This window comes from Leucopleurus acutus, assembly GCF_964270905.1.
Source record: "Leucopleurus acutus genome assembly, chromosome: 11".
Lineage (NCBI taxonomy): Eukaryota > Metazoa > Chordata > Mammalia > Artiodactyla > Delphinidae > Leucopleurus > Leucopleurus acutus.
Window position 1 is genome coordinate 82101163 of NC_139152.1, and position 19494 is coordinate 82120656.

The 19494-nt window shown below is 36.6% G+C and overlaps 1 protein-coding gene across 7 annotated transcripts in view; it reads right to left on the bottom strand.

The window, feature by feature from the left end:
* Positions 1–19494, bottom strand: part of ANKS1B (ankyrin repeat and sterile alpha motif domain containing 1B) — a gene marked incomplete at both ends in the record, with an annotated part of 1174646 nt that overhangs the window by 720076 nt on the left and 435076 nt on the right. For all 7 annotated transcript variants that reach the window (XM_082850046.1, XM_082850043.1, XM_082850045.1 and 4 more), the window contains one exon: positions 8935–9100. In XM_082850046.1, coding sequence (XP_082706172.1) covers positions 8935–9100 — 166 coding nt within the window. The remainder of the gene's footprint in view (positions 1–8934; positions 9101–19494) is intronic.

The following is a 19494-nucleotide window of genomic DNA, read 5'->3' on the forward strand; positions in this document are numbered from 1 at the left end:
GTTCTCTGTGCCATACATTAGGTCCTTGTTGCTCCAATTTTCTTTATTAATTAAAATATGAGGTCATCTGCTGAGAGTAAGAGACAAGGTAGGATAAAGTATCTGAGGTTTGAGGAGAGTAAAGGAAGAGTGGACAGATGCAGTGTGGAGGGCCTGCTTGAATTTGGTGAGCATGAATTTATGAATTAATGAATGTTTACCTCATTATTATACATATTCTGACATTGCAGAGAATCTCTGTTCCACAGGATACCATATATGACATCAGAAAAAGCTTATATCCCCCACATAATCACTTTAATAAGAGTTCATTGTATTTTTAGAAATCTTATGATTCTATGATTCATGTTATTCATGTATAGAACAAGTAGAATTGGTTTGAGGAAAAAAAGCAATAATGTTCTTTTTGTTTAGGACGTAGTTTTCCAAATAAAACAAACTTCCCCCAATTTGATCAAACTGAGATGACTACATTTTCAAATTAGTTAACTGTCCATATGGATGAAAGAATGGTTAATTTACCAGGATTTCACTGCAGGTACTGCTGCCCTAGTTTTCTCTCTTTGCCCTTCTATAAACTAACACTGGGTTACAAATTTACCACGCAGAGATCTGCCTTAATAAATGGCTAAGACAGCACTGAGCACAGAGACAATGGCAAATAAATAATTGCTGTTTGATAAAAATGGTTCTTATCAGCAAGGCCAGTGTTTGTATGTTAAAGAATGCTTTCAAGGGGCTTAAAAATAGTTTGCTATCTTAAATGAGTTAAACATACCCACAGAACTCATGTTGACACTACCCACTTGCTTAGCAGAGATAAACATTAGCCCTAGTCCAGTCTGAATTCTTTTAATTTCAAAAATTTGGCATTAGAATTAAGAAAGCTTCACCATTTCAAAAAATATTTTGGTATAAATAAGTTACAGAACCACCCTCACACTACTACCTACTTCAGGATACTGGGGGAGGTGTAGTGAGGTGTGGAGGATTATTCACCACATGACATTTTTGTTTCAGGTTGACCATAGTTCAGTGAGCACATTAGCAAATTGAATAAAGGTAACCGAGATGCACACTATCCTGGCATGGTACTATTGATTGTGTCCTTTTTATCAGAGATCATTTATTCTTATCCAACAGGATTGGAACAGTCTTCACTGGTGTTGTTGTAAATTGCTCATTAATCAAAATGGATTTATTGAGCATCCATAGTAAGCAAAGCCCGTACTAAGTGATTCAAAATAACAGGTTGCCTAGTAACCATAAAATGGAAAAACTCCCCTGTGTAAATGAAAGGCAGATAAGAAAACACTATCTTTGATGGCACCTGACTATTTCATAAGGGATTTTTCTGCTATCATAGCCATTTTATTTTAAGGGTGATATTCATTCATTCATTCACTCATTTAATGATTCATTCATTTATGTAACTGAGTCACCACTACGATTATGTAAGGTACTTTGCTCAATGCAATAAGGGAAATAAATATGATTCAATACTGACTGAGTAAACATAAGTCTTAGAAAATTTACCAAGCAAGGACTGGACTTCTGTTCATCTTTATTTAATGAGCCTAGTACTAGAGCAATATTCTTTATTCTATATAAATCTGTAGTCATTGAGGCATGAGTAAAATGCTCCTTGCAGGAGTATGCTTCATTTTCTGGTTTAATTGTAAAATCTTGTTGAATACAGATTTACTAATAAGTTGTTTTCGTATTTAAATTAAACCAGTTGATATGACAAAAAATTTTTTCTTGTGGTCAGGATGAGACCTGTTTTATACTAGCTCATCTAGTTAATAAGTAAAAGAGACCACAGAGAGGGAACTAACATCCATACTTAACTGATTTTCTGAGAAAAATACATATTCCATACCCATGAATGACAATGACAGTTACAGCCAAGACCCTCAGGCTGCACAGCCTCTGAGACAAGCAAGTCCGGGCATGATCTGCCCCTGTAGACCCCAATACCCTAATTCACCTCTCCCATCTAGGTATTGAGTTTGTGTGCTCAGTTACAGCCCCTGTATTTCTTTCTTCAGGCTGCTACTAACCTGGTGTTTAAAACAAGAGAAATGTATTTTCTCACAGTTCTAGAGGCTGGAAGTCCAAAATCAAGGTGTTGGCAGAACTAGTTCTTCCTGAGGGTTGTGAAGAAAGGATCTGTTCCAGGCCTCGCTCCGTGGCTTTTACAAGGCCATCTTCTCCCCATGTCTCTTCACACTGTCTTCCCTCTTTGCACATCTCTGTGTCTTCCTTTTTATGAGTCATGTTGGATTAGGGTCCACCTAAAGACTTCATTTTAACTTGATGATCTCTATAAAGATCCTGTCTCCAATTCTCCAAATAAGGTCACATTCTGAGGTACTAGGAGTACTAGGGGTTCCAATATACCTTTATGGTAGGGGGGATGGGGGCACAAATCAACTTATCACCGTCCCTCTAAAGAAATGGTCATCCCTCCACTCTCTCCATCTCTATCTTTGTCTCTCTCTATTCCTCACTGTCTTTCTTTCTCTCCAGGAAAAGCTTCAGAATGCAGTTCCTGTATGTGTAGAAATCCTCATTTTGTCTGTAAAACTGAGCCAAGTTATCCAGCACAGTTAACCAAAAACTGTAGAACACATACCCTAAGATATAATTCTTTAGTTCCTTTGGCTACTATTTTCCAAATGGCAGAATCCCACGGGGAGAAGGGATGAGCTTCACTCCTACATACCTCTCAGCTTTGTTCCCTCTTCCCCCTCTTCGTTGGCATTGGCTTTCTCCTGGCCATCATCATTTTCTGCTGAGACTGCACATTGATCTCCTAATTAATCCTCCTGCCTCCAGCCTTTGTTCAATCTATCCCCCACATTGCTTCCTGAGAGATCGTTCTAAAACACAAAAATCTATCATGTCCCTCCTTAAAGTCTGTCAGTGGTTTGACTCTGCTATCCAACCTTCAGCATGTCACTTCTTTTTTTATGCATTTTTCCCTAGTCTCATTCTATGCTCTAACCATGCTATATTGGGCATAGTCTGTGAATGCAGTATGTTCTTCCACACATCTGAATTTCTGTACACACTATTCCCTGGCCTAGAGAGCCATATATTTCCCATTCATTCATCTAACTCTTCCTTCTTTGAGGCTCAGATCAGGCACTACCTCCTGTTCTACTCTCCTGGAACAGCTTATGCTCACCTCTCTCATTGAACTTATTACCCTTAATTTTAACACTTCTAAGCTCCTAAATATCAGGACTTTTACCTTTCACTCTGTTTCTTCTGAAACATGCAGCATGAGACCTAGAACACCAGAGGCACTCAATAAATGTTTATTAAGTGAGGAACTGTAGGGTAGTTACCTACGCAGTTCAATCTGAGGGCCTCCAAATGACTCATGTGCATCAAGAGAGGTCTCCTCTTCTAGAAGTCCTACCTTTAGATAATAAGGGACTTAGTAACAAAGGGAAAATATCAGTAACTCTAAGAGAAGTCCATAACTTCCCCTAAGTTCATGAGCTTAATTAGTTGGTCCTAAGAAGGCAAAGCTAAGCATAGCAGAATGAGAGACTTGGAAGTAACTGGATCCAGGCAAAACCTAAGGTACAGGTTAATGGAATCAACAGAAGGAAAAGACGTGAACTGTTTCCTCATCCAGCCGGATGACAGTTATATTGATTCTCCCTTCTACCTGCTATGTTGTTTATGGAGGGGAATTTTGTGAGGTTCACTTGATAAGGTTCCATCTAGAACTGGAACAGAAACTGCTCTGACTCTCATATTCATCTGTATTCCTATCATTAAAAAAAAATGCTTCCATTTTTAATTCTGGACTCCCTCAACCCTAGGATTCACAATCACAGCCCAAAGTACAAAGACCACCAATCATTATAAATTAAGCCTGGGTCAGCTGAGTAAATTGGTTTCTTTTATACTGAATCCAAATGATTGAACACAATTGGGAAAAATTATGTACCCATGCAAATTAACTCTTATCCCACTTAGAAAACAACAATAACAACGAACAACGCAGGCATTGTTGAAGTTTGTATTTTCCAAATGTATCTGTAAGAATATCTTTTTACGATATGACTTAGATAACACTTTTCCATAAAGGGAAAGGGGAATTAAATTCCCTCCAGTTAAATATATGCAGGCTCTTGTCTACAATGGAAGCGATGTTGCCTTCTGAAGCTAAGTTATAAGGAGTAACGTAGCTTCTGCCTCGTTCTCTTAGGATACTTCCTCTTGGAACACTTTTACATACCATGCTGAAGTCCAAGGAGGCCATTCCAGCCACATGAGTAAGGATCGGTCTTGAGAACAGATCCTCCAGCTGCCAGTCAAGTTGCCCCAGTTGATACCACTTGGGGCAGAAAGACGCTATCCCTGCCAAGCCCTTCCCGAAATGCAGATTTATAAGCAAAATAAATGCTCAAACATTAAGTGTTGAGGTGGTTTGTTATATAGCAATCAATAAGCAGAACAGATTCTAATACTTGAAAACAGGGTGCTGCCATAATAAAAATTTAAAATACATGGCACTAATTTTGTGAATGAGGCAGCAGGCAAAAGCTGGAGGAGCCTCAAAATGAGTGCTTGTGAAAGGCTAAAGGCCAAGGAGAGGATTCGTGGAAGTCTAAAAAGCTATGAGAAAGTTGTTGCTGAAGGCTTAAATAGGACAGCAAATGTAATAATTGGAACCTAAAGACAGGGAGTCATTTATAAAGTAGAGGAAAGTTTGGCAACATTGACTTCTGCAATAACACTGAGAAAAGAAACTGAACCAAATGAACTCTATGATCTAGCTAAAGAGATTTCCAGGCAGAATATTTAAAGTCAACCCAGCTTCATCTGGCTGCCCACGATAACATGCCAGTAGAGAGAGGAACTAAAGAATGACCCACTAAATACAAAGAGGCCAGAAATTTCTGGGTACAAAACCAAAACGGGTTTCTCATTTCTAGCTGCTCCAAATGGCAAACAATCCTCAAAGAAATAAGGCCAATGACCAAATGTGGGTGAGATAAAAGATCATATGTTAAGACCTAAGAAAGATCTCAGGTAGTGCCACGTACAAACTTTAAGCCAGACAAAAGACCGTCTAAGGATTTAAGGGCATGCCTCACAGATCCTCCTTGTTTAATAACAGGGTTCCTAAGAACCTCAAGGACATTGTCTCACAGAATTCTTATAAGGAGCACAAGGCAGAGAAAAACTTATCTGAAATATAAGCTTTTGTCTAATGGAGTATAAATTGAAACACAGGAAGTCCACAAAGTTTTAAAAGAAAGTAGATCAGTAGATTATCTCTGTAATATAAAATGAAAAGAGATAATAAAAAATGAAAAGAGGTCTTTTGACCCCTAATCTTCTATAGACAGTAAGCAAGTGAGAAAGATATTGAGCTGTAAACATGGTTTACTTTTTATGGAAAAAGAAGAATGACTTGGAGGGTGGAACCAAGAGCCAGAGAAACCAATTACTACTACTCCATTGTACTAAGCCTTAATCAAGTAACTGTGCTTGATTAGATTCAGAATTCCCACAGACTAGTGACGGCTGCATGCCCTATTTTCCCTGTGTTTGAATGGGAGTGTCAATTGTGGTTTTCCTATGCCTTTCCCACTCTTATATGTTATGGGACAGGAGACTGGTAACTTGTCTCTTTAGTTCACAGGTCATCATTGCCAAGAGCAAAGGTAGTCAAGGACCTATACCATAAGAACTGCACCAGGACGACTCACACATACCTGAATCTAGTCTGGGAGTTCATGCAGTAATGAGCTGATGTTTGGGAATCCTGAGGGAAAAAATGAGTGCAATTTGCATAGGAAAAGGATATAAATCATTGTGACCAGAGGGCAGACTGTGGAGGATTATATTTTCCAAAAATGACAGCAAAAATATCTGCCATCTTATATTCCTCAAAGTACCTTCAAGCTTACCTTTTATTTATAATAGCATGGTCATTTTATAGTCTATATCTGATAATTCCAGTATTTGAAGTCTTTCAGATCTTTCAGATGTGTATCTGTTCGTTCTTATTTCTGTTGATTCTTGTTTGGGGATCTTTTTCTTTTAGGCTTAATCTTTGTAAACTGATCATTTGAATTGCAAAAGTATTTATAGGAATTATTTGGGGCCTAGGAAGATAATACATTCCTCTCTAGACGTTTACATTTGCTTCTGCTTGATGACTGAGGGCATTACTTTAAACTAAATTCATGGACTGATGTTTTTTAGACCATATGGATGATACGTTTTGGGTGCAAACCTGTGTGAGGACCAGCTCATGGTTACAACTCCTCAGGAATTTCTCCCCTTGTTCTGCTCAGAACAAATCATCTTTTCAGACCTTGCAGTCTCCTCAGAATGAAGGTTATGAGGCAGGACTATTTCTGATTACTGTGAGGGTGCAGCCCCTGTGCTCCTAGCTCTATGGAGGAAGGATTTCCTGTTAGAATCCTCATGCTGAGCAGGCACAGAGATTTGTTTTCTGTACACAAATCCATAGAGGACTTGAGCACCAAAGTTCAACAGCAGGTTCAGCAAGTTCCCTCAGGACAAAAGTGGCTTTAATGCTCCACTGGCTTCCCACCTTCACCAATGTACTGCCTGATTATTTCTTACTAATATACTGATAAAAAGAAGTTCCTAATTTAAATGTTATTCGCTTTACATAATCTTCCTGTCACCTTTTTGATGCTTTTAAGGTTTCCTTTTCTGTATTTTTATCCAGCACGTTTATTGGTTTTCAGCAGGAGAGTTTTTCTAAGCCTATTAGCCTTGTTACCTGGGTCCATGTCTTTTTCATCCCTGTATCCTCAGCATGCAAAGCAATGCCTGGCATGTGAAGGAACTCAATTCGTTTTTGATTGTTTAATGAATACACAATGCTTTCATTCCTGCTTCCACCAACCCTAACTTAACACCCTTACCCCCATTCCCTAATTAAGGCTCTTTTAAATTTTCATACATATATACCGTCCATTTTCCTACATTAACTGAGCTTTGCCCCTGATTTCCCCACTATTTTCCCCTGTGACCTCTCCTACAGAAGATCTTTCATTCAACTCACATTCTTATCATCTCCCAGCACTGTCTTCACTCTCCATGATTGCTTCTGAATCACTCACTATTCTACCTTCATCCGAAATCTGCTGCTCATCTGATGATTATGCTATCCTATTATAACATACTTTTTCTGATTTTATTGTTATCATATGTGGACTTCCAGGCATACCTCCACATTTCTTGACGATTTCAGTACTTGGTTCACACTTTCTATTCCACTTTATCTCCTAATATAATGCAGCAGCATAACTAACATAGATAGTATTTAAGAGTACAAGTGGACAACACAAGTTCAAGTCCCAGAACCATCCACTGTTAACATGCAACCTTGGGAGGTTACCTAGTATTTTGGTGCCTCACTTTCCTCACTGTGAATTGGGAATAATGGCATTATTACCTTACAGCATTGTAAGGATTATGTGAAATAATGTATATAAAGCACTTATAATAGTATCTGGCACACAGTAAATGCTCAATAAACTAACTATTTTCATGATTATGCTCTTACCTCATCCTAAAATATTCTTTCTGCATGCTTATGATTCATACAACACCCTGGCCTCAATGCTTCTCAAAAATCTACTTGTTCACTTCTATAAAGTACCATAGCCTATTACTTAAAATGGTATTTCTAATTTTACTTTAACGCTTCTCAACATCTAGCTCTTCTTTTCAGTCAATAAGCTTTTACAGTACTCAGAAATTGAACCCATATGGAAGTACCTATTTTCTTTGTATTCATAATGCTCTATCTTCTCTTCTCTCTGAGAGAAGCAATGTCTGTGTTTTCTTAGACTAGCTCAGTCTTAATTTCTACCTATTCAGTTCTCTTTTTACTCTCTGTCTTCAATCTCTTGCTCTCCACCAGCAAACTCCTCCAACTTGTAAACCTGACCAAGTCTTACTTATCCTAAACTATCCACTTCTCCTTCATACCACTTTCTTTTCATGTTAGCATCATATCTCTTCTTCTAATCCTCTTCAAAGGGTAACCTGTATTCTCCACTCCCATTTCCTTATTTTGCATTTCCGAGTGTCTCACTGTTAACTTCCAGAAATCTGGTTTTATCACATCACTTCTTAAACTTACTATTCAAAGATAGGCAGCAATTGGATTATCAAACCAAGAAAAAAAAAGCTTCTCCTCAGAACTTCTACCAACTTCTTTGCAGCTTTGAATATGCTGACCACCCACTTGAAGGTTTCCTCCCTCATTAGCTTTCATGTTAACTACTGTGCATTCTTTCTTAGAGGCAGTGGCAAAGGAACAGAATGCAAACATGATGGTAGTCAAAAACTCATGTTCAAGCAAAGGCCCCCCAATGTATAGATCTTAAATAAGACACTTAGCTCCAATCTCCTTATCAGTAAAATAGGCATAATATTTGTTTGCCTTGCTCACCAGTTTATAATGCAAAAAATAAAACAATGGATCTGAAAATACCACAAAAGAGATAAAATACACAAAGTAGCTGAGTATGCTTTGATAACCTGTAAGCAGATAGGATGCAGGAAAGTATATTGAAAGACTCTTGCTACCAAATTTGCTAGGAACTCTAAAGGACCCAATGTTTTGTATCTGACCTAGAAGGTTTTTCACTGTTAAAATGTTTCAGTGTCTTCACCATGACAGAACCATCTCCATGAGGGTCTTGTCAAGAAGTTAAGAGACTTCACATCAAAAATGCTCTAACTTACCTGGACTCACTTCAAAATGCAAAAAAATAAAAGTAAAAATCATTGTGACTATATTGGGGCACTTTCATTTTTTAAATATTGTGGGAAATCTAAATATTAATGACACATCTTCACATATGCAGGCATATAAATTGAATTGGTCCAAATGTCAGTAAGAAATATTACCAGTTCTTGGAGAAGGGGCCCTTGCAATTTCTAAGGAGCAAGGTTTCTTTGTAACTGCTGTGTCCATGAGATCACATAGAAAATTCTCATTTTCTGAAGGAAATGTATCCAGAGAAGCAGATGGTACAATTTCCATAGTGTAATTCCTCTTCTTTGGATAGGACTCCTGAAAGGAAGGAGAAAAAATAAAAATAGCTTTGTGATAAAGACACAGCCTGTTTAATTTATAAAAACTAGAAAAAATAATAAGGTTCGTCAGTTCTTCTAAAAGTGATTGACAGGTGATGGTTCATCTGTTTGAATAAGTTATGCAACAGTGTAACCCCAATATTATCAGTGATCTTTTTAGAAGGGTCTTTATAATTTGGTTCCCCTGACGTTATCAGGGGAGGTCCTGATCTCCTGTCATGAGATCTTTTTGTAATATATGTGTATTTTCTACTTGTGGCATAAACTGTTGTTTAACTAATCCACAGTCATTCCCACAACTTTACTCCTTTGCTTGCTTCCTAGAGATATGACTCAGGTTTTGGCCAGTTAGATATAAGGGGAAATTTGCTGGGAGGCTTCTGGAAAAATATTTTTTCTTCAAAGAAAAGACATGTAAAGAGGCTTTTTAAGAGCCTTGGCTTTCCTTGGTTTCCTCTCTCTGCATGCAGCCTTGATGTCTGGAGGGGGCAGGCATGTTGTAACCATAGGCAGTAAGCCTCTTACCTCAAAAAGCTAACAGGCCAAGAATGGCAACAGAAGGGTAAAAAAGCCTGGGACCTAGGTGGTATCACTGAGCTGCTCAAATAGCCCCAGGACCAGTTTCTTCAGGCTTCTTAAGCAACTATTAAAGTTCTGATTGTTTGAGTCATCGCTAATTGGGTTTTCAGTCACTTAGAAGTAAATGCGTTCCCACCCAACACACTTCCTTGGTGAATACTGCTAACTAATATACTAAGGTTACCCTTTTCAGGTTAGGATAAAATTAAGGTCCAATTTTATATTACTGATTCTTCAATATATTCTAAAAACTGGAATTTGTTTCATTTTACAAGATCTTTACTTCTTATATAAGGCATTAATGGTCAGCAAATATTTATTGGGCATCTATCATATACATCTAGGACTGTGTTAACTGCTGGAGATTTAAAAAAACAAATAAGACATAATCCTTGCCCTCAGAAAGTTCACAGTTTACTAGAGAAGAAAAACAGATTATCTGCATGGTGAATTTCACAATTAATCATGTTTTACTTTTGATATTTGTTATCTTTATAAACCATACTTCACTATCAAAAGAAAAAAACTTATAAGAAGAAAAATTAACTCACTTTCAAAAAATCCTAAGATATATCCAAGGGTTGGTAAAGATTTAGTACAAGCTCCTATTTTTTTCTATAATGATACTTACAGTATAGCAGAATAAGTATTCAAGGTCAGTGTAATTGCTTTCAGACTATACCAGACCCTCACACATCAAAGAGTCAATTATGTTCACTCTACTCTATTGAAAGCAGGAAATTGGGAGTAATTTATTTTTAACAACAAAGGGTGACAAAGTTGAAAGCGTCCAGAGGAAAGCAATCAGGATGGTATGTGATTTAAAAACCATGTCACAGAAGAAATGATGAAAGGAACTGCAGTGTTCTATCCCAGAGAAGCCTTACAGCTGCATAATAGTTTTCTCAACATATTTGAAAGTCTGTCCTTCAAGAGCTATCCCACAAAGTGGGGAAGGGGATAAGTTGTTGTGATAGATTTATTCTAAAGTTCTTAAAAGTAGAACAAAGAGCAGTGTTTATTAGTCAAGGAGGGCAAATTTGGGGCAACACAAAAAATAGTTTTCTGTGAATTAACAATATTGCTTATCTTCTAAAATAAAAATGCACTGACAGGGCTTCCCTGGTGGTGCAGTTAAGAATCCACCTGCCAATGCAGGGGACACAGGTTCGAACCCTGGTCCAGGAAGATCCCACATGCCGTGGAGTAACTAAGCCCATGCGCCACAACTACTGAGCCTGTGCTCTAGAGTCCGCATGCCACAACTACTGAAGCCCGCGCACCTAGAATCTGTGCTCCACAACAAGAGAAGCCACCGCAATGAGAAGCCCAGCCCACGCACTGCAACAAAGAGCAGCCCCTGCTCGCCGCAAATAGAGAAAGCCCACACGCAGCAACGAAGACCCAATGTAGCCAAAACTAAATAAATAAATTAAAAAATAAAATAACAGGCAAAGATAAATATTAAAAAAAATGCACTGATATCATAATTAGCTAAAAATAGCACTAGAAAGCAACAGAACTCCTCATTAAGTGGAAATGTTTACACAGAACTATCTATTGATAAAATTATGTATAAAACACACCAGGTGACTGTAAACTCCATGAAAGCTGGAATTTCTCTTGTTCACCACTCTATCCCCAGAATCTAATATAACTCCTGCCACATAATGGGTCCTCAGTAAATATTCTGATCAACTGAACAGTCTCTAATGTCCTTTCAAACAAATCTGAATACCAGTTAGGAAAAGGATAATGCCTTTTAAAGATGTAAATTACTCTTCTGGTTTTTTTAAAATGATTGTTTACTGCTTTGCATATGAAAAGTGAAAAAAATGAGATTACAGTAAGATTGTAATGAGCCTATGAAAGAAGAGTCTCCAGCTTAAACCCTAGTTCATCCTAAAATTAAATTAGAACAACCCATTCTTCATGAATTTGATTAAGTTGGACTTTTACTATGTTTATAAAGAATTATGAGGATTTTAAAGGCCTTGAAAACTACTTTGAAATTTAACCACACAGGGTGAGTTAGTATATTAAGTATATATATTTATTAGAGAAATATTAGAAACTATAAAAGAGAAAAAAATATCACATGAAAACCCAGCATGTTCAGATAACTAACAGCAACATTTTGGTGTATATTCTCCCAGATGGCTTCCTGTGTGTAGACATGTGGGTGTGTGCAAAGGAAAGACCAACTATTTTAAACAATAATGAAGTACACTCTCTTCTGCTTCTTAAGGGAGTGCCATCATTTTTCATTGGCGTAGAAGTCTATAGTACGCACATGGCTTCCTTATGGAAAGTGAGGGCCCCAAGGGAAGGAGATAGTAAAACAAAGATAGCAAAGCCGTACCTTTTTAACCAAATAGTTTATATTACCAAAAAAGCAGGGCATTCAACGAAATACCTGACAAGTATCCCTTGAAAGAGGATATATGAGATTATAAAATAATAAAATATATCCAGGTGTGTCCATGTTTAAGAGATTGATCATTACCACTGAGATCTGCCCCTCCCATCCCATGCTCCCCTTTCCATTCCCACCCCTTCCCTTGGCAACCAGGGTTAAATCTTGTTCTGAACGTTGTGTTTATAATTCCCTGGATTGCTGTTAAAATTTATCTATGTATGTAGGTATCAATAAAGAATAAATGGTTTCGTACTGTATGCTTTTGAATTTCATATATATAATATAAAATGCTCTTGCTCTTCTGTGACTTTTTTCAATCAATATTATGCTTCTGAGTTTCATTTATTTTCAGTGTGATGCAGGAGTCCATCATACAGGTATACCACATATTCACTTACACATTCTCCCAACAACGGACCTTTAAACATTTCCCAGATGTTTTGTTATTAAGAAAAATGTTGCTATGGATATTCCTGTACAAAGTACATTCATACAAGTAACCAGGGTACATTACCTATTCCAGTAGTCATGGGACAGAGAATCAAGAATAGACACAAGATGTGAAAAATGAATGGAATCGAAAGTTCTACACAAATAGGAATTTATAGCAAGAGGTGATCATGAGAATTGAGATTGGATGCCTTGTAGATTCTACAGAAATCTTAAGGAGGGCATTGCATTTTCCCACCCCAAGAAGGATAAAAGTTCAAGAGATTTTCTGTAAGTCTTACATAAAGATATTAAGTATAAATATATAAAGATATTATATGTAATGTTTTCTGATTTGGTATTTACCTCTAGTAATGTATTCTGAACAAGTTTCAATGACAAATACATATCTACATGATGAATTTAAGTCCCAGTACACGCACAGTCATAATTTATTTAATTCAATTTATTTATTTAATTCAATCTTATCATACTGAAATTTTAATGTTTTTCTTTTAAGGGAACACTCTTGTGCATATATCTTTGTTTACATGCTCAACTAGTTCTTTTGAAATGGAATTCCTGTGACAATAGTTATACACCATATGCTTACATATAACTGAATCTGTTTCTGGATTTTCTAATTGTTCCATATGTCAGTCTATTCTATATCACAATCATACTGCTTTGATTACTGAAGCCTTAAAATTAATTTTACTATCTGGTAGGCTATGTCTCTCCTCATATTCATCCTTATCAAAGCACTGATGATTATCCTCATGTTTATTTTTCAAAAAACATCTTTAAACATTTTTGTCAATTTCTCCTTAAATCATTATCTCAACATCATGCCCACTCATTCCCCAAGTCCCATATACAACACTGAATTAGGTACCTCAAACACATTCATTTCTCTCTACCACCACTACAACCCTGGTCCGGGTCACCATTGTATCTCACTTGAACTGCTAAACAACTTCCAAACTGGTCTCCTTGCCTCTAGTCTTGCTCCTCTCCCAATTAATTCACTTTCAAACACAAGCATGAGTTAGTAAGAGTAAGTCAGGTCAAAATAAATTCATTTCCTTTCATTATAACTTTATTTGATGACAGAATCATAAAATGTTCTAGTCATAGTACCTACTGATTCTTTTTAAACAGTTAACATGGTCTTTCATAATATCTCAGAATTTCCATGTTGAATGATTTCATTAAATGCATTAATGATCCAGGTAGTAAACTCATTAAAATAACAAGATCTGGAAGAATAAACTAAAGGTTAAACATAATCCCATTAATCTATAAATTAAATGGGGTTAATAACTAAAGACCTGCTTGTCTAGTACCTAGCAAAGTGCCATGTTCATAGTAGGACTCGACAAATATATGCTAAAAAATAAATATATAAAATAGCTAACATTTCAGTCAGTATTTTAAGGCCTGATTCCTCATCTAGAATTAAAGAACCATAGAGGCAAAGACTACAACCATCTTTTTCACATAGTATGCACTTAATAAACATTTGTTGAATTAATGAAATCTGAAATAATGTCATTCAAAAACTATCACAGATTCAAATCACTGTAAGAAGAATAGCAACTTATTAAGTGTTTTACAGTCTGCAAAGTAAATAGTATTTCATTTAGCCAGATGATTCGCATTTAGCTCTCATAACAATCCTCCTAATATTACTATTATCCCCATTCAGAAACTAAGGCTTAGAATTATTAGGTGTCCAATATTAATCAACATCTGGTTAATGGAAGTTTTGGGGCTACAACCTAGGTCTTATCTCAGCAAATCTAGTTTTCATACTATTGTATCCCAGACAAAAGGACTATGACAAGATCTTTATTGCCATAACTAAGGGAAAGAGGCAACTCTGCCCATTGCTAGGTAGTATCTAACCCTGCCAACCTCTTAGCCTTTTCAAGCCCTCTTCCTTATTGTGAGAAATGTGAATTTTGATACACAGATTAATTGCCACAATACTCTTGATGGTAAATCCTGGCAATGGACCAGAGAGATTAAAAGAATTGAGGTCCAACAGTTTGTGATTCACTTTTCAAGGCTCCATTGTACCTAGTCTAGCAAAATATGGCTCCAATTTGGTTAGCAGCTTTTGCTTTTTTCTTGATATTTGGCCTCTACCTTTATTTGAATGCCTGGTTCCTGAATCCCAGACTTGTTTCTGTGCTTGAATTTTTATAATGGTAGCATGCCTAAGACTATGTTCTCTGCCTTGGTCTTTGCTAACTCTTTTCTGAGGGACTAATGGCTTGTCCCCAAATCCTAAACAAGTCCCTAACTTCATACTGCCTAACTTCATAGCCCCTGAGAGACTGTTTAGCTTTGATGCTTACTTAGTGACTTTTATCCTATCTGTTATAGTTAATTGTGCAATGTGTGAACCAAATAGTGCTTCTTAAAAAAAGATGCATACTGAGAGCACTGAATAAATTAATATTATGCCCCTCAAGAAAAATAAACTTTAGTAATAAAAAGTCTACAAAATATGCTTTCACTTGTTGTTTGCACTGTGTTCCTATAAGAGTTTAAAATCATCAGGAGTGGGCTCAGTCTAACAAGTCAAAGTTTATTAGTGATTAAATATGAGGTCCTATGGTTCAGTACAGAAATGACTTTTAAAAATTCAGTATGTGGGTATACAGATTAGCAATACTATGAAAAAAGAAACAGGAGTTACAGCTGACAGTATGAGTCAGAGTGTAACGCACCAGTTAAAGACATAATGTGACAATGGCTGATTTAATATAAGAATGATATTTAAACCAGGGAACGTGACAGCCCCCCCTTCCTCTGTGCTAATTAGAATTGGGAATAACCTGGTTTAGGAATTTTGTAAAAGACAGGCTACCTGTATGATGTTGACCATCCTTTGGAAAGTGGTGCAAGATTGTATTAATCGAAAAACCTTAGCAACAATCAGGGACCCGGTATGGGCATAGTCGTTTCTCAACAGTACCAATGATGTAGCTTTTTAAATTAGAATTAAGGTGACCTAGAGGCTTTTCTAGACTACTTTGACAAGACATCTCTGTGAACCTGCCTATTAATACAGCTATTTCTTAACCACATAGGGGAAACTGAAGCAGCTTAACCAGCACTGCAGCAAACCACACCCGGTACACTTAGCTTGGTACTGGGGCCTACATTTGAGGAGCTGCGAAGACGAAATGGACTATCTTCTCTGCACATGGGTAAGGAAAGTGCTGAGTATCAAACCCATGTCATGTGGGGAAAGATTGAATAAGAAAAGGTGCAGGAAAACACATATCACAAGTATTTGAAAAACAGAAGAATGACTAGAATTGATAGAAAGAGTGCAGATAGATGGTAACAAGGCTGACTACCAGAGCTTCCCAGTATGAAATGGGCTGCTTAGCAAGTAGCAGGTTCTCTGCCACTGAAAGTCTTCAAGCCTAGTCTGATCAATACAAAGCATCTCCTAAGAATAGAAGATGGTGGTTTGACTTAGATGAGTTTGAAGATGTTAGGTAAAAAAGACAGTGGGAATAGAATTATTATGCTAGTACTATGATACAAGCTACCTGCATATTTTCACTGCTTCCTGAATTCTTTTTCTGATAATGGGAAAAGTAATACTAATGCAAGGGAGTGTAGGCTATGGCTCTTTCAAAGTTAGAGATGACTCACAATTCTAAATGATTCACAGTAGGTGAAAACTTTTGGAAGTGGTCTTGCTGCTCTGACATGTCCTGCAGTATCAAGAAAAGTATGCCCTGAAGACTTACAATGACATTAAAATAAGGAAGACTACAACATAAATATGGAATATTAAGAAAAATAAGAAAATAAGAGATTTTGAGTGGGAGAGAAAAATGAGTGACAAAACCACCCTAGGGAAAGGAGAATTGATAACAATGGTAGGCAAAATAATAGCCTCTCAAAGATGTCCATGTCCTAATCCCCAAAACCTGTGAATATATCATGTCACATGGCAAAAGGGGCTTTGCAGATGTATTAAGTTAAGGATCTTGAGATGGGGAGATCATCCTGGATTATCCAGGTGGCCCAGTATCACAACAGTCATTATAAATGAAAGAGGGAAGGAGAGTCAGTGTCAGACTGATGCAATGTAAGAGACTTGACTGACCATTGCTGGCTTTCAAGGTATAAGGCAGCCATGAGTCAAGGAATGAACACAGCTCATAGACGATAGAAAAGGCAAGAAAACAGATTCTCCCCCTAGAGTCTCCAGAAAGGAATGAAGCCCTATCAACACCTTGGACTTAGCCCAGTGGGACACACTTTGGACTTCCAGAACTGTAAAAAATTAAAGTTATGGGTTTTTTAAACTGCTAAGTTTGTGATCATTGGTGACTGCAACAATAGGAAACTAATACAATAATACCAGCAGAAAGCAACACACATAGGGAGGCAACAGAAATTATTAAGGGTTGAGAGAGGAACATTAAAATTGGACTCCAATGGAAAAATACACCTTGCTATATTATGATATGACTCAATATTTTAAAGATAGTGATTCTTTCACTTTCACTTAGTCTTAAATTTAATGCAGTAGTATTGCAATAGTTTCCCTCCCACCCCATCTTGGATCTTGACAAGTGATCCTAAAGTGCATTTGGAAAAATAAATGTCTGACAACAGCTAGGTATCAATTTGAAAAGAGAAAAGTAATGGAGGGGGTGGAGATCAGCATTTATCAGATATTTAAATAAATTATAAATGGTTCTGGTGCAATAACTGAAAGGCAATAAAATAGAAGAGAGAATTTAAAAAGACAAAGCGCCAATGCTTGTGAAAATTTATTATATTATAAAGATGGTATTTCAAATCAGTAGGAAAACAATGGATTATATAATAATTGCCAATGAGATAACTGACTAGTCATTTGGAAAGAAATAATAAAACTGTATTAATACTTCATTTCTTAAAACAAAATAAATTACAGATAAATATTTAAATAATAAGTAAATACACCTGTAAAATAATCTTAAAATAGGAATGGCCTTTGACAAGGAGCTATAACCAGACTCATAATCAGAGCTGTAGAGAAAAAGATTGGTGAATTGGAGTACATACAAACATGAAACTTCTATAAAGCCACTAAAATACAAAAAAAATTAAGAAACATGACAGATTTGGGAAAATTCTTTGACACGTGACAAAGGGCTATAATATCTTTATTATATAAAGAGAATTACAAATTGGGATTAAAGAGATCATCAACCTAAGGAGAAAAGTGGGCAAAGGATAGGAGCAGTTCATGATAAATAGCTAAAAATTTCTTGTATGAAAAGATGCTTGATCTCATTTCTAATTAGACATATGTAAATTAAAGCGACACATGATATACCATTCCTGATCAAATTGCTGTAGATAATACACAGTGTTGGTGAGGGTTTGGAAAAATGGGTACTCTATACAGTTTTATTTGAAGTGTGAATTGATATAAATCTCTTTCAGGCTAATTTGTCAATTGTTAGAGTAGACCTTTAGAAAGCAGATCTTTAGACAGCATTGACTCTTGGACTTCTGCCATGTTAAAATCTTTCCTTCACCTGGGAACAGATGAGATTGATAAACTGCCATTATTATTCCTAGAGCATGGTATTGCAAGGCACCATTTATGTGCACTGCATGATTATCACTCTTGCTTTCTAAAAATATATGTACACATGCTACTTTGAATGCGTCTGTTAAATAATGAAATGGGGGTGGGGAGTATGTGGAGGGAAGCCTGATTCTTAGTGCCATGAATGAGAAAAGCTGTAATCAGATTTTACAAATGGCAATCATATGAGTTGTAAGTGGTGTCAGGATATTGCCCCCCTTTGGAAAGTGCTACCAATCAGTGTCCCTGGAGATCGATTCTTAGTTAAGACTCTCTTGATCAAAGATGAGGTGACTTCAAAGATGGAGATGTCAATTATACATTTGAAACCACAATAGAAATCTCACCAGATAAGTGCTGAGAAACCAGTGTGGGTACTGAGAATGTCATTTTGAGTATGTTTTGGGTTCAACTGTGTCTCCCCAAAAGTCAAATGTCAAAGTCTTAAGCCCCAGAATGTAATCTTATTTGGAGATAAGGGTGTTGCAGACATAATTAGTTAAATTAAGATGAAGTCATTTAGGGTTAGCCCCTAATCCAATGACTGGTGTCTCTAAAAAGAGGGGAAATTTGGAGACAGACATGTACACAGGGAGAACACTATGTGATGACTGAAGTTATGCTGCCAAAGCCAAGGAATGCCAAAGGTTGCCAACAAATCACCAGAGCTAGGGGAAAGGCATGGAACACATTCTCCTTAGAAGAAACTGGCTCTACCACCACCTCAATTTCAGACTCTTAGCCTCCAGAACTGTCAGAAAATATAGTGCTGTTGTTTAAGCCATGCAGCTTCGTGGTACTTTGCTTTAGCATCCCTAGCAAACTAATACAGGATTAAAAAAAGGAACTGGCTTCAAAAAACTTTTGATTAGTCTCTTTTAGTGTTCTAAAATCTTTACTCTTGGAAAATTAATAATTAACTAGGGACTAGCAAGGAAAAGAAGATTAGCTGTTCTTAATAAAATCCCCAAAAGTGTTTCAAAATTTTAAGTGCACATACTCTTTTACCCAGGAATTCTACTTCTAGAAATCCTTCCTACAATTAAATTCACAAATACAAATAAAAATGTACATGTAAAGAATGTGTACTGAAGCACTGTTTATAATATTAAAGGATTGGAAATTAGGTTCATCATTAAGAGACTGTTTAATAAATAAATACCATTCATATAAAGAGGCAATGTAGTATATATAATGCAGAGGTCCACAGATTTTAGACTATATAAAACCTACTTTGGATCATTTGTTAATAACTCAGACTTGTGATTTTCTCCCAAATTTTTACTAAATCAGAATCTCTGACAATGAGCCTGGAGATCTTGTT